General features: G+C 42.1%; 1 protein-coding gene across 1 annotated transcript in view; it reads right to left on the bottom strand.

Annotated features, from left to right (window-relative positions):
- LOC147747514 (spermatogenesis-associated protein 1-like) overlaps positions 1-16,578 on the bottom strand; it is a 496,200-nt gene that overhangs the window by 341,655 nt on the left and 137,967 nt on the right. Inside the window, exon 3 of the mRNA XM_086953980.1 lies at positions 4,838-4,955. Within this exon, the coding sequence (XP_086810106.1) occupies positions 4,838-4,955 (118 nt within the window). The remainder of the gene's footprint in view (positions 1-4,837; positions 4,956-16,578) is intronic.

Below are 16,578 nucleotides of genomic sequence, written 5' to 3'. Positions count from 1 at the left end.
AAACAGGGACAGTGCACCATATATATAATATAGCCCCAGCTATCTTAAAATGTAATCAGTCTTATTTGCAGGAATATTTTCCCCAGATCACTCCATGTTTTGATAATGAGTTCGTGTTTTTTTAAACCACATGATGTCATGAGCCACAAAGGATATCCCTAGTAATATTTCCTCTAAATTTCACTTTTGAGGTCATAATGTCAAAAGATTTTAGATACTATTGCATGCCTGCCTTATCAGTATTCACAGACCCTTAATTTGGGGGCACAAAGGTGGTGCCTATGCCAAGAATTCTCAGATCTTTCAAAGACCCAAATTAACATGGGCAAGCTAATCAGCTGCCATAAAGCATTAGCTCCCTGTGAATGAAAGAATTATTCTCAAGAAAGTACTGCTGATACAGCAATATCTCTTAGACCCGCATTATGATGTTGAGTGGACTGTCGCCGACAAGCCATTGGTGGCGATCAGCTCAACATCCAGGGCAAAGGCCCGGCAGTTGGAGCGCACCGCCTCTGACATGATCCAGGATCCTGTTGTGGCGGTAGGAATCCTATACCTAAAATGGAGACAGTGCCTGGGCAGGCACTGCCTTAGGGATTAGGATGTCCCTTTCTGATTGCCTTTTCATGGCAGTCTCACTGCCATGGAAAGGGAGATGGACACTGACTTTGGGGGCCCCAGTCAGGGCTTCTGTCCCCTGTGGACCACTGGAATATGGCCCTGAGGGCAAATTTAGTGCCCCCCATGTACACTCATGCCTGGCACACAGTACATGAATGTGCATAAAGTGCTCAAGAACTCTGTGTCTTGTGCTGCGGCCCTTTTCCGGGGGCAAAGCACAAGTAGCAGTAATAGTGAGCACATTACAATAGCTGTGCTGGTGGTCCTATCGCAATACAGAGGGTGGGACCTTCGACGCTTTGTAAGCCTTTATAAGCCACTTAGTCTTTTATCCATCATTTTAGAGAGTTCAGATGCAGTGTTGTGAAGTCTTGTCTTCATGAGGTATCAGATTAAATAAAATATGGCTGAATGCATAAGTAATGGATGGAGGGTAAGATCACCATCTTTCATTTCATAATCTGTGATCAATATTTTAAGTGCAAAGATCATTTTTCTTCAACAGAACTAATCCACAGCCAATCTGCTGTGAGACACAGCTGATCTGCTATGATTGCCAAAGCAACTATGGTATTTTTATTGCTGGCAACTGATTAATGCAAAAATAACAGTTGATGGACCGAATGCAGAGCAATGTCATACATTCACCCCAGTACAGAGATCTGGGCCTAAATCCATCGTTTTTTTGGACTCCACACCACCCAAGGTCAGACATGGCCATATGCAAATCAGCCTTGACCCTGTACCTCATGGGAATAGTCCAGGCCGAACTGCCAAGCCATGTCATCCCTGGACCAGAATCAAGCATCCTTGGACCGGTTTCTGGCTATCAGCGGTCATCAGCCAGGATAGATTGACTCCAGTTGTGTGGAGAGTACGGGACTCACGTCTGAGCATACCCTTCCCACTCGGGGTGACAAACTCAAAAATAACAGTTGATGGACAGAATGTAGAACAATGTCAGACATTCACCCCAGTACAGAGATCTGGGCCTAAATCCATCGTTTTTTTGCACTCCACACCACCCCAGTGCAGACATGGCCATATGCAAATCAGCCTTGACCCTGTACCTCATGGGAACAGTCCAGGCCGAACTACCAAGCCATGTCTTCCTTGGACCGGAATCAAGCATCCTAGGCCCTGTTTCTGGCTATCAGTCATCATCAGCCAGGATAGCTTGACTCCAGTAGTGTGGAGAGCACAGGACTCACGTCTGAGCATACCCTTCCCACTCGGGGTGACAAATGCAACAATAATAGTTGATGGACAGAATGCAGAACAATGTCATACATTCACCCCAGTACAGAGATCTGGGCCTAAATCCATCTTTTTTGCATTCCACACCACCCCAGTTCAGACATGGCCATATGCAAATCAGCCTTGACACTGTACCTCATGGGAACAGTCCAGCCTGAACTGCCAAGCCATGTCTTCCCTGGGCCGGAATCAAGCAACCTAGGACCGGTTTCTGGCTATCAGCCGTCATCAGCCAGGATAGCTTGACTCCAGTGGTGCTGAGAGCACGGGACTCACGTCTGAGCATACCCGTCCCACTTGGGGTGACAAATGCAAAAATAACAGTTGATGGACAGAATGCAGAACAATGCCATATGTTCACCCCAGTACAGAGATCTGGGCCTAAATCCATTGTTTTTTTGCACTCCACACCACCCCAGTTCAGACATGGCCATATGCAAAACAGCCTTGACCCTGTACCTCATGGGAACAGTCCAGTCCGAACTGCCAAGCCATGTCTTCCCTGGACCGGAATCAAGCATCCTAGGACCGGTTTCTGGCTATCAGCCGTCATCAGCCAGGATAGCTTGCCTCCAGTGGTATGGAGAGCACGGGACTCACGTTTGAGCACACCCGTCCCACTTGGGGTGACAAATGCAAAAGTAACAGTTGATGGACAGAATGCAGAACAATGTCATACATTCACCCCAGTACAGAGATATGGGCCTAAATCCATCGTTTTTTTGCACTCCACACTACCCCAGTTCAGACATGGCCATATGCAAATCAGCATTGACCCTGTACCTCATGGGAACAGTCCAGCCCGAACTACCAAGCCACATCTTCCCTGGACCGAATCAAGCATCCTAGGACCAGTTTCTGGCTATCAGCCATCATCAGCCAGGATAGCTTGACTCCAGTGGTGTGAAGAGCACAGGACTCACGTCTGAGCATACCCGTCCCAGTCGGGGTGACAAATGCAAAAATAAGAGTTGATGGACAGAATGCAGAACAATGTCATACATTCACCCCAGTACAGAGATCTGGGCCTAAATCAATTTATTTTTGCACTCCACACCACCCCAGTTCAGACATGGCCATATGCAAATCAGCATCGACCCTGTACCTCATGGGAACAGTCCAGCCCGAACTGCCAAGCCATGTATTCCTTGGACTGAATCAAGCATCCTAGGACCGGTTTCTGGCTATCAGCCATCATCAGCAAGGATAGCTTGACTCCAGTGGTGTGAAGAGCACAGGACTCACGTATGAGCATACCCGTCCCAGTCGGGGTGACAAATGCAAAAATAAGAGTTGATGGACAGAATGCAGAACAATGTCGTACATTCACCTCAGTACAGAGATCTGGGCCTAAATCTATTTATTTTTGCACTCCACACCACCCCAGTTCAGACATGGCCATATGCAAATCAGCATTGACCCTGTACCTCAGGGGAACAGTCCAGCCCGAACTGCCAAGCCATGTCTTCCTTGGACCGGAATCAAGCATCCTAGGACCATTTTCTGGCTATCAGCAATCATCAGCCAGGATAGCTCGACTCCAGTGGTGTGGAGAGCACGGGACTCACGTCTGACCATACCTGTCGGGGTGACTAATGCAAAAATAACAGTTGATGGGCAGAATGCAGAACAATGTCATACATTCACCCCAGTACAGAGATCTGGGCCTAAAATCAGAAACCGGTCCTATGATGCTTGATTCCAGAGCAGGGAAGACATGGCTTGGCAGTTCCGGCTGAACTGTTCCCATGAGGCACAGGGTCAAGACTGATTTGCATATGACCGTGTCTGAACTGGGGTGGATTGGTGAGCAAAATAACGATGGATTAAACCCAGATCTGTGAATGTGGGTGAATGTTTTGCCATTGTGCAGCATTCCGTCCATCATTTTGTGTGTTTTGCTGTTCACCCTATGTGGGAAGGGTATGCCCAGACGTGGGTCCCTTGCTCATTACGCCACTGGAGTCAAGCTATCCTGGCTGAAGACGGCTGATAGCCAGAGACCGGTCCTAGGATGCTTGATTCCGGTCCAGGGTAGACATGGCTTGGCAGTTATGGCTGGACTGTTTCCTGGAGGCACAGGGTCAAGACCGATTTGCATATGGCCATGTCTGAACTGGGGTGGCTTGGTGAGCAAAATAACAATGGATTAAACCCAGATCTATGACTGGGGGGGAATGTTTTGCCATTATGCAACATTCCGTTCATCATCTTGTGTGTTTTGCTGTTCACCCTATGTGGGAAGGGTATGCCCAGACGTGGGTCCCTTGCTCACTACGCCACTGGAGTTAAGCTATCCTGGCTGAAGACGGCTGATAGCCAGAAACCGGTCCTAAAATGCTTGATTCTGGTCCAGGGAAGACATGGCTTGGTAGTTCAGGCTGGACTGTTCCCTTGAGGCACAGGGTCAAGACCGATTTGCATATGGCCATGTCTGAACTGGGGTGGATTGGTGAGCAAAATAACGATGGATTAAACCCAGATCTGTGACGTGGTGAATGTTTTGCCATTGTGCTAAATTCCGTCCATCATCTTGTGTGTTTTGCTGGCAACTGATTAAGTCAATCATTTCAAAATTCTGACATCTGACTGAGTTGTGGTCTCACAAAATATATGATAAGAAGTATATTTGTTCTGCTGTACAAGAGCTAAAGTTTGTGGATTTCATGTGTTGTCCCTATGTTTGATTCAACATGCTACCAAGCAAAATATGAGAAACAAGTATCCTTGAATCCAGAAACTAATCAAATCACCTGCTTTCCTGCTGTGGATTTCCTCAAGCTAGAAAGCTGTTGATCTATAGGAATACCTACATTACATGTCATCATACAGGTAAATATATTACAAGTCTTCCTACATATGAATATACATGTGGCAACACATTCATTATTGAGAGGTCCAAAGGCTTCCAAACATCTCTTATGAGATCTCACAGTCAAAATAAAATTTCACTTACCACAGCAAGACTTCTTCCCACACATTTTAGAAAGAGAAAGGTATCTGCCAAGACATCTTCCCAAAGGAACTCTCCCAGTCGCTGTCTCAGTTCTCGTAGCCTCATATCAGGAGATGCCCTAAAACACCAGGATTAATTATTCAACTTGGAATACCATACCACAAATTGTAATAGGCATTATACTGGCAGTACATATTGTATTTAAAGTAATTACTTTGCTTTTAATGCCTATCTGCAGGCGCATCTGCCTCTGTATACCTACAAATGGACAGGGAAACATAAGTCTCAGGGCATGGACCACATTTGTCTCACATCGAGAAGATGATGCGCCTGCAGTGAAGGGGTTCTCCATGTGACAGCAGAGGAGTAAGGAAGAAGGTAGTCTTGTCCCGTGAAGGAATCCATATTGGGGATTAGATCTTTGTGAATCATAAGTGAAGTAGCAAATGGTTTGTTCCACGTTGAGGAGTCATGTCTGCAGGTATGGTGCTTTTCTTTGCATGCACTAGGCTAGGGCATAGCAGTGAGTTTGTTTCCTAACAAAGAAACATCAGCAAGAAAATATCTTCCACCTTAGTATGCAGGGTTTAAGATAGGACTCATGTTGTTTAGGGTTAATGTAAAGAGTACTGTGGGCCTGAATGCGGTGAGTGCTAATAATGTGATTCCCTGAGTCTCCTAGATGCTTATTATTTAGTTCCTAATACTTTTATGAGTATGATAAATTCTTTGCAAACCGTCGGAAACCTAACTTACTTGGTAAAAATTTGCACATTTATGATTACTCTTGCACTTTCAGTAACTTTACTACTTTGGGCTATTCACAATTTCCTAGTGTAAAGGAACTCAAAAGTGTTCAATGCACATTTCCACCTCCTGAAACAGGGGTGGGGGCCAAATTTATGAGTCGTTTCGTTTCAAAAACTTTATTCGATACATAAAATGAATCATAAAAGTATTGAAGATACAATTCATCATGCCTCATAGGATTAAAAGGTTCTGATTTAAAAAGCACTATTTTTCCAAAATTTTAAGAAAGACATTAGAAAGACATAATAATAACCATAAAAGAATATACAAAACATGAATTTCAACAGGAAAAATTCTATACATGTAATACTACCCATAAATCTTCCTAATCTTTAGTGAGATTCTAATAAAATTTAACATGGAACAGCAGATTTCTATGGAGGATAATGATGACAGATATTCGTACCCTTCCTCATAAGTGCAAGGTTGCCTCCCCTTCAGGATTGGTTTAATAATCCGGAGTCTTGGCTCCTTATATAGGGAGCAAAAAAGAACCAGATGTAAAGTGCTTTGTCTTTCCCTATTATTACAAGGGCAAGGGGGCAGCCTCTCACACCACCCCCCTTGTTTCGGGAATGCAAGCAAAAAGTGCAGAATCTCCAGCCTAAACCTTGTTAGAAGGAATCGCCATTGCACATTAACAGTAAAAGTTAAATAAAACTGAGGTTGGGATTTACAGGCATAGGCAATAGCATTATCAGTAACATTGACTATAGGCGGTGGGTTCAGTGTTTTCCAATACCTTGCTTTTATCTCCGCCTTATAGTCTCCCTCAATTCTTTCCGGATTGTCATAATATGACCCCAGTCCAATCTTTTTCAACATATTATAGACATAAGACAACCAGGGAATCTGTTTTGAGTTTTCTAAAGCCATGCAATCGGTAATAATGTCTTTGGTAAGTTGCAGGTCTTCAGATTTCCAAATTTTACCCCATAACAGTAGAGGGGACAGGCGAATTATATCAGAAACACAGGCCATACCGATTTCTTTGTGGCAGAAAATATTTGAGGAACCTTTAGGAATTGATAGGACCCTTTTTATAAAGTTATTTTCCACCACCTGGATTACGGATGGTATTTCGGTCCCCCACACCCCTGCCCCATAGGTGGCTACTGATAAACATTTTGAGGTGTAAAGGGTTCTGAGGTGCATAATATGTTTTTGCCCTAGTTTACTACAGAAACGAAAAATACCCTCTATCGCCCTTGTCATATTCTGAGCTCGAACCTTCATGACCGGTGTCCAACTTAGTTTGCTGTCAAACAGATTACCAAGGTAGTTAAAGTTTCCCACTTTTCCAATTATGCGATTGTTGACCACAAATTTCCTAATATTTGACCCTTTAGGGCCACAAGACATCACAAAAGATTTCTCAAAATTCACCTTTAGGTCAAGATCAAGCATGAATGTATTGAAAGCATCTAGACACACTTGCATGCTATTTCCTGTCAATGTCATGAGGACAGTATCATCTGCATAAGAAAGCATGGGAATACTTTTACCATTGATTTTTGGGAAGTCACAACCCTGATTTAATAGGTACTGTTCTAATCCATTCGTGTAAACCAGAAAAAGAAAAGGCGCCAGGATGCACCCTTGACGCACACCTTCGGTTGAAGGTATTGGTTTTGTTATTTCCCCTCCAGAACCAAATCTAATAGATACAGTTGTTACTTCATGTAACCTGCGAAGCAATGTGACTAAAGGTTCCTCAAAGCCCATATCATCCATCATCCGCCACAACTTATGTCTGCAAACAGTGTCAAAAGCACTCGTCAAGTCCATGAAGGCAAGATGGACAGAGGATTTTTTTGCCTTCATGTACTTGCCTAAAATTAGTGCCAAATTAAGGCACTGCTTGTTTGTCCCCTTTCCACGTCTAAAACCATACTGAGAGTTAACTATGAAACCTGTGGAATCTGCCCAACTTTCTAATCTCGCCAGGATTACCCTACCCAGAATCTTACATGAGGCATCTATTAAGGAAATCGGGCGATAGCAGCGTGGGTCAGACCTATTGCCCTTCTTAAAAATCGCACTACAGTTGCCTCCTTCCATGTACCAGGAATACGCCCAACCACAACAGCCTTGAACACATTCAGTAAGATGGTTGCCCACAGACTGACATTGGACTTAAAAAGGTCCAGGGGGACAGCATCTGGGCCTGGGGCTTTTAGTGATGCTCCTTTCCCTAAGGCTTCCTCAATCTCAATCAGTGTAAGTGAAGAGCTGAGGGTCAAAGCCGAGGGAGGTGCCACCCAATCCCCTGTCCCTTCGGTACTTGCCATTATTGAGTTCGAATTGGGGTTAAAAATCTTAGTAACTTATGAGTCTAAGGGCCATATGTATCATTGAAATTCGCATTCGCAAAGGCCGAAATTCGCCGAATTTCGGCCTTTGCGAATGCGAATTCTCAATATGGTATGTATGAAGCAAATGTGGTTGAAAATAAGGAATCGCACAATTTGCGATTCCTTATTTTGCGATTGCATTTAAGGAATCGCACAATGTGCGATTCCTTAAATGCAATGTATCATGCAAACAAATATTGCTAATTGTCCCTAAGGAATCGCAAATTACCACCAACTTCAAGTTGGTGGTAAGTTGCAAATTCCTTTCAAAAAGCAGTTTTTGTAAAAACAAAAGGTGCCATGTGACGATCATACATGCCCTTAGGGCATGTATGTGCGCCATATGCGCACACATGTCATTTTCAGGGGTGCAGCAGGGTGTCCTTTGGACACCCCTGCACCCTTGCGAATATTCTCAATTTGCGATTAGCAAATTGCTAATCGCAAATTTCCCCTTCATTCCTATGGGTCTCCTGGCCCATAGGAATGAATGGGAAATTATTCCTTAATTGCGATTAGCAATTTGCTAATCGCAATTAAGGAATCTTAAGAAATCGCTAAGAAGAAGCTGATTTCTACATACATACCATTTTGCGATTCTCAAATAGCGATTCTCAAAAAATCGCTATTTGAGAATCGCAAAATGCTATTTTGATACATATGGCCCTAAGTTACTACAAAAAGGACCAGTAATTAGTCCAGCAACACATACATCACACACTCCCACAGAAAAGAATTGAGGCAGGGACATAACATAGAAACCCATCAGAAACAAAGTGAAATTAAAATAATGTAATTAGATTTGTTTTAAATGTGTATATATATATATATATAATCCAAATTGAATGTTAAATAAAATATATTAATTTTAATAACAAATCATTAATGATAACATATTTAAAAATGATTTTCTTTAACAAAAAATGAAATTGATTACAAATAATCCTATGAAAAAACTTTTTTTAAATTTTAAATTCATAAATAAATACAAACATTTCACTTTAGGTTTTTGTATTAAATGAAATCGTTAAGAAAAATCATTTAATATATTTATCATAACTAAATACTTAATTGGAAATTAATGTAAAAGTCCTGCAGAATCTTTGGCATTTAAAATAAATCTATAAAATTAGTTTATATTGGAATGTAATATAATTTGTTTTTACTATTTTGTTAAAGTTTTATCAACTTTAAAAATTCCTCCTATACTTTGCAACAGGGATATCTCTGCTACGGTGATAGATCTCTGCTATGGAAAACATTTGGCAGAAGTAAAAAAGTGAGCAGTCTATAGGAAGAAGCAAGCTCATGACATAATTATAGGAAGGGGCAATCATCATGTTAATCACTTGTACCAAGCCCCAAAATGAAAGGTTATGTGCTTTCCATCATTGGAAGTCTTGTATGTATAAGTATCTGCAAATATTTGAGGTTCTGTGCAACCCATTTCAAATTATAGGTTTCTATTGCTGCCATGGTGGTGTAATGGAACATGGCAAGTGATTTACATACCAACCAATTGATCTTGTACCTCAAAAATAATGAGAACATCTTTATTAGAACCACAAGAGATGCTAGAGCAGCTTCGAATTTAGCCAGGCTGAGCCTGAGCAAGATATTGTTGGCATAGAGTAGTACTTTTATTTCCTGTGCCGATGTGTGAATATATGCAATGGGTTGTGTTTTTGTAATGTGAGCACTAGCAGGTTCAGGGCATGTAGAAATAGTAGGGGTGGGTGACAGGAGGCAGCCCTACCTAGTAATTCCTTTCAATGTGGGAATGGTTCTGACAAAACCTGTCACATGTTACTTGTGCTGAGGCATTGTTGTTGAGCTATCTAACATTTGAGATGAAATTGTGTCCTTTAGTTTTAAACAGTTAACCCTACCCACAGGTTCAAAGGCTATGTCGACATCGAGGGAGGTGGCTAGATTTGGATCTGGAGAGTTCTTAGGTGCAAAAGAGTTCTGAGGAGCTGTCTGGAATGTCTATAGGTACAAAGGCAATTTGTAATTCATGGACCAACAAGGGAATTAGTTTGCACAATCTTTTTGCCAGTGTTTTCCTTCAGATTGTCATATCCGTGTTGATCTATGAAATAGAATGGTAATTAGCATAGCTTAAGAGGTCTTTAAATGGGTTAGGGATCATTGTCATGAACATTTTGTTGAAGAGAAAGCAAAGTAAACCAGTGTTAAACCAGCTTTTCCAAGGTGGCATGCAACATTTTAATTATATGACTGCTCCCTAATTTATAGAATTCATCTCGATGTCTCCTCCAATTGATGACTTGTTGGGAAGAACAGGTAAGGCAACATTAATTTCTTCCACACATATATCACAATCGGGCAAGTCTTTTCCTGCATATGAGAACTTGGCCAGGTGGTATGTGGTGAAAAATAGCTCTTCGCTTGTTGTAGCTTCAGTTTCCCTGTCTGCTTTATAAAGCCTTGCTAGAAATTTAGCAAATACGTGAACAATATCCTGTATGTGGGTGTGTACCTTCCCGTCATCATTTCGCAATGAGTGAACTTCTACTTGTGACTCTCTTTATTCCATTTAAAAAGCTAGGAGCCTCCCTGCTTTTTACTATGCTCATAATGACGATACTATAGTCAATGCAACACTTGATCAACTTTGTCTGTGAAGAGGGAGCTCAATGGCAATTTATCTTTTTTTAGGTGGCATAGTTTTCTTTATCGTGATGGTTGCTGTAATTGCAGCAATACATTTTCCTTTGCAATTCTAGTTCTAGTTTGAGCTAAAGCGACTTCCTTCATCAGGGAGCCTATCATAGTGACTCTTCTCAACCCATAGGTACTGAGTTGAGGTTACCAAGGCCTCATTATCATCTATGTACTGTTTTATAAGAGCAAATAGTTGTTTTTTCTTTTGTGTAACATGTATCTTGTGGTCAAAACACACAAAAGGGAGTGCTTCAAGAGTCCAACAATTGTATTATAGAGCTTGTTCTCTTTTTTTCTCCTCCTTTTTCAAAGAACTAATTTTTCCATGATGCCGATCCCAATGTACTCTTCTCCAAGACCAAAATAACATGGGAACCATAGTAGGAAGTCTTAAAACAATTCTCTTTATTATTTTTCAAAACATTAACGAAAATCGTTTCGTCCACTGTAGGGACTTCATCAGGGTGTATGTATTTCTTTGCAGCAATTTCACACCAAAGTCCAAGTGTGAGGGAATCAGTTCTCCCAGAGATTCATGGAACACTCATATCAGTGCTATATTATTGTAGTACAATAAATAAAGGTCATATATTATAAATGCAGCTTAATATCCACACCCCATTAGGCTCTGTAAGCTCAGACCGGGTAGCACGACATGTCACCACTGTCAAAAAGTGCACGGAGTCTTAAGGCCAACAAAAATAAGATCATCAAGAATGGAGAAGTAAGGCAAAAAGTTTGGGGGTAAGACTGTCCTAAGGGTCACAGCTTAAACATCAGTTATCAATGTTCTGTGCAAATAATTATTCTGGTCTGGTGACCTGTTCTGTACAGAATAAGGTCCAGAGCTACTAGGTTCTAGGCACCTCCGATGAGTACCCTGGGTTTACTGAACTCCATAAGTAGATGGTCAGTGGCAGTAAGAGTGGGTTGTAAGAAGTTGTGTGCCTATGCTGATCTAATGATCAATAATTTATTGTGATTCTCACTTTGACCAAAACATAGTGACCATGCTTAATATTTAAGCACTAGGCATTTGATTAACAGAATCTTATGGCCTTTGGATTTTGACTTGTTGGAAGTGGGCGGTTAAGTTGTTTCTTCCTGATCCTTGTAAGTACTGCAGAAAAAACATACCCAGTCTTTGTTTAACTTATCAGTTTCCTTTGATGTCAGTTACATTTCCTGCAAGAAGGTGATATCCGCATGTAACCTGTAGCCACTTACACTAGCATATCCTCCTTCTTTCCTAAGTGGCGCCTCGTCAGCAGATTTTACAATTATCACAGGTGGTTCAGGAGCATCCTCTGCATATAGAGTCATTTGGTAACAGAAGTGTAATGCAGTATGACAAGTAACAAATAGCAACAAGTAACAAAAAGTAAAGGATGTTGGGTGATTAGCGAGGGGTAATGGGGTTTTTACTGGGGTTGTGTAGTACATGGAGTCGACCTATATTTAGCAGGATCGTGATTTCGTATTGTGTGCAAACATGTGGTGGAGTCATCTGTGTATCATATAATGATGTTGTCCCAACTGTTGTTACCTCTCATTTCTAGTATCAGTATTTTCAAAGTCAAATCCTGCTCCATTGCAGTAGAACGTAAATGTGTGTAATCTTGAAAATCTTTAGGGTTGAGGGAGCAGGTTTTTCTGTATCTCAATCTTTGAGTATAATCATTAAATAACCCCAGCCACTGGTCATATAGACCTTTGCTCGTCACCAAGGAGAAATAAAGGCATTCAGTTAAATCAATAAAGAAGAATTAGTGTGAGTTAAAAGGATTTCATTTTTTAATCTTGTTGTTTTTGATCAGTGTTAGAAATGGGATTCCTGGTTGGCTGAGGCTTGCGCCAAAGCCAGGCAGAATTCACCACTTTAGTCAGGTCAAGGGGGAAATACACTGTAGATAACCCCTGCTCACCCCCTTGGTTGCTTGGCATGAGCAGACAGGCTTATCCCAAAGGCAATGTGTAAAGTATTTGTACCAACACTCACTGTAATGTACAACAACACTACAAATAGACACTACCCGCGTTTATAAAAATATAAATTACTGTATATAGATTAGGCAGATCAAAACGTCATAAACAACACATACAGTCAATCTTGTTTTAGAAAATGTTCCCTTAGAAACGGTCACTTGAGTAATGTCCTCTTAACACTGTTCACTTTAGTCAGGTTCTCTTTGTCATGTGCTTATCTAGGTTCCTGATCGATACTGTGACCTTATGCCCCTATTCGGCTATAAAGCCCTTTATTCCCTATATTGGCATAACCGTTCAAGTGCGATTTTCTGAAAAGTCATCTCTGGCCTCACACGAGCAGAGCCACATTCCAGCATGACTCTCTGCTACTTCCTTTGCGACCAATTAGTGCAATGACAGAGCAGCAGTCACTATCTGATATTCCTAGATAACACTCCGAGTTCTTCAACAAGATAAAAACTTAGCAAACCTGGAAATCCCCGCTTGCTATGTTTTGATTAGTAATAGAACTCTAATGAGCAACTGATAGCTGCCACTTCCTAGTGACATCTTTTATTGACGTCTTATGTCCAGCAAACTTGCGTCAAACCCGGCACCTGTCAGGTATAAATATTACCAACGTTGCCTTAAGCAATGCGAAGCTAGCTGCTGTTGAGCGAGAGCTACTGTTGCTGATGCCAGCTGCCTGCATGACCAGTGTTGGTAAAAACTAGCACTCTGTCGCTGCAGCCTGCTATCCTGTGGTGGTGAAGCTACTGATTACCATTATCGCCGCTACAGCGCGAACTGTGGTTCAGTACGCTTGAGGAGCCGTGCAGCCGTCCTCTGCGAAGACATCCAGCCCAGCTGCCCGCGGACGCTGTCACCCCTCCTTCCTCCAGACGCGCTGAGAGAAGCCGCTGCCTTTCTCGTGCAGAGAAATCCAATCCCGGCGCTTCCGGTTTACCCTCGCAGGTGACTGGGATATCGAGAGAGACCCCTGAAGGAGATACCAATCCTCCATCATTCTATTCAGAGGTATGGTGTTGACTAAACCCTTAGAAGAGAATTCTTGAAACAAACCTTGGCAAAACCAACTTAACTTAAGCTACTTACTTACTCCCCCTTCTCACGTGTTAGGCCTAGGTCAGGCACACTGGGGTAGGCTTAGTTAGAAGCACCAGTTGAGTATGTTAGCCTAATGTATATATGACTGTATATATGTTTTATTACTTTTAAACCATTGTATGGCTAAGAAACCATATCAATGCTTTTACAGTTCTATTTCGCAATTCTTATCTTACTGTACGTACTTTTTATAATAACAGTTATTGCAATTGTGGCAATACATTTCTCTTGTATGAGAAGAAAGACTGTTCAATAAATGTTAACCTTTATTGATACACGCCCGTCTCTCTATTCTCTACATACTGTGAAAGTAAACTGCACTAGACTGACTGAGTGAAATCTATGTCTATTGTTTCACACGACCCTAGAGATCGACTCTTGATCTGAGGAGCAAAGTTGTCATGTTGCACGGTTGTTGGAAAACTGAATCCCTTCTTGTCTGTGCCAGGGAAGCTGATCACTTCCTATGCAGAGAAGAAAGTTTCCAGTGACCTCTGAGCTAGTTGGTAACACAACCCAATTAAGTTTAGCATAGTCAGTGGAGGCCTGGAATATAGCCAGTTCCACGTCGATACTACTGTTTATGTTATTCCAATGCGCAGGGCCTAGTGGGAAACTAGGAACTACACTACATGGCGCCCTAACGTTTGGTAAGGCGATAAACTAACGTAAGACTTATAGAGTAACTCAGTCGTGCATATTTCACACCCCTTTCACCCGTAAATACTCCAATAGACGTCTGGAGTGGGTGAAAGGTTAAAATCCGCCCGACCTTAGTAGGAAGAGATTCCTATGTAAAGCTCCGGTTTATTCAACGTTGAAGGATACAGTGTTCCAAAATATTGTGCATCTAATCTTTGTCTCCTTGGAGACCTACTCTGCAAACCTCGCATTTTTACAAATGCCAGAAAACGGCACCTCTGGGGCCGCAGTAGATGCGACTCAGCAAGGTCCCGAACAAGCAGACCCGGATGCTATTATCATCCCGGTCCAGTTAAGAAGATCTATAACTTTAAAACTTATAGAAAACGGACTGACACCTCAAGGTGGTACAGTAATTTTCGTGATAGAGGCTCACGAGTATCGGCAGACAGAGGTATTCTATTCATGGATAAACTTTCCAGCGGTAAACGCTATAACACAAGAGTTTCACTATTACAAAATAGAGGAACCTCCGGGAGAGTACGCTCCTTTCGAGGAGATTGAAATCCCACTTAAATTTCAAGAGCACCTGCTCTGGTTTAATGGCGCCCTAAAACACAATGATCACATAACCAGGCTCGGTCCACTAGGTAGACCAGGAGCCACGTGGCCGGTTCTAGCCAGCTACACACCACATCCTGACATTGCAAAAATGTCTAAGGAAGAGCTGTTAGGACAGCTAAACACATTAATAAAAATACATAGGCAATTAGTCCAATATGTAATACGGACTGCAACAGTCCAGCCAGCTGTTAATTCACACCAGCTGACCCCTCATCAGGGGAACACAAATAAAATTACACCACAGAACATACAGTCATGTCTTGGTAAAACACCCGTAAAACGGGAACAAATTCCTTTCTGGTTAGCCCAGAAAATCACTCAAATAGAGGCAGTATTTCCTGATACTACCCCTATTGAGAAACACAGAATCTTGACCATTTGCCTTCCTATGGGAATCGCACCACACGTGGAGGACTGCGACACTTGGGGTACAGTCTTTGCTTCCATTTACACAAAAACACACGGTGTTCCGTCTATGGCGGTAATACCAGACGTGCTAAAACAGATTCAAAATGAATTCGGTCCAGAGCCAGCTTTAAATCTAGGTATGAAATTACTGAAAGACTTCAAGCAGGTCACGGCTATATTATTAGCCAATGTAAAGGGAGAAGCAGCATCTGTGGCGATTCGCCAGAAGTTGAGGGAAACAGATATAAAAGATCCTGTTGAGCTTGCAAAAATCATAGAAAAATGCTATGAAGAATTAGGTAGAGACAGCTTGGGTGGAAAACCAGTTAAGCCCCAACTGCTCGAAAATCCTGAAAAATTATTTATTAAAAATAATTTAAACACTCCTAAAAAGAGCTGGGATGGAAATAAACAATCCACTCCCAAGGAAAAAGTTTTCCAGTCCAGAGGAAGGTCTCCTCGACGGAGGGAAAGAACTCCGACTCGAGAACGCCAGTCTCCCCAACGGGAGCCCTCTGAGAAAAGATATAACCTTAGAAATAGGGATAATATAAAAAGACCTGATAGATATCAAAGTATTGATACACGTCCCTCTCGATCTCTTCCACAGAATTCGGAAAGAAGAGGACGGTCAGACCCAGGAGAGCACACCAAGTCCAAAGACAAGGAACCTGCTCAAAATAAGAAATCTCAATTTCAGAAAAAGAAGGTAGCCAGTATTAGAGTAATCAACCATGCCGAGAATACTGAGGACACAGTTGAAAAACGGGGAGTGGGCATTGACAATGTTGGACAGTGCAGCAGAGATCAGTATAGCGCGCAAGAACTTGATGAGTCATCTGGAGACAGTGGACACGAATGAATACATTCAGGTTGAAACTGCCGACGCCAGACTTAGCGAGCCCCATAAAACATACGAAATAACATTGCGTATGGAGGGTGATAAGACTAGGAAAATTAAGGGTCTATTTTGGGATAAGCTCTCAAAAGGCTATGATATTCTGTTAGCTGAAAAAGATTGGCCCCCGGAGTTTGTCAGGGAGTGCCCTCGTGGCGAAGAAGTGATTATGCCTGCCTTCTCGAATCACATACCGATTCACAAAAAATACACATATGCCA

The sequence above is a fragment of the Lissotriton vulgaris genome, chromosome 1_1, assembly GCF_964263255.1.
Source record: "Lissotriton vulgaris chromosome 1_1, aLisVul1.2, whole genome shotgun sequence".
Classification (NCBI taxonomy): domain Eukaryota; kingdom Metazoa; phylum Chordata; class Amphibia; order Caudata; family Salamandridae; genus Lissotriton; species Lissotriton vulgaris.
Note: the sequence above shows the minus strand (reverse complement) of the source record. Positions and strands in the feature narration are given on the sequence as shown.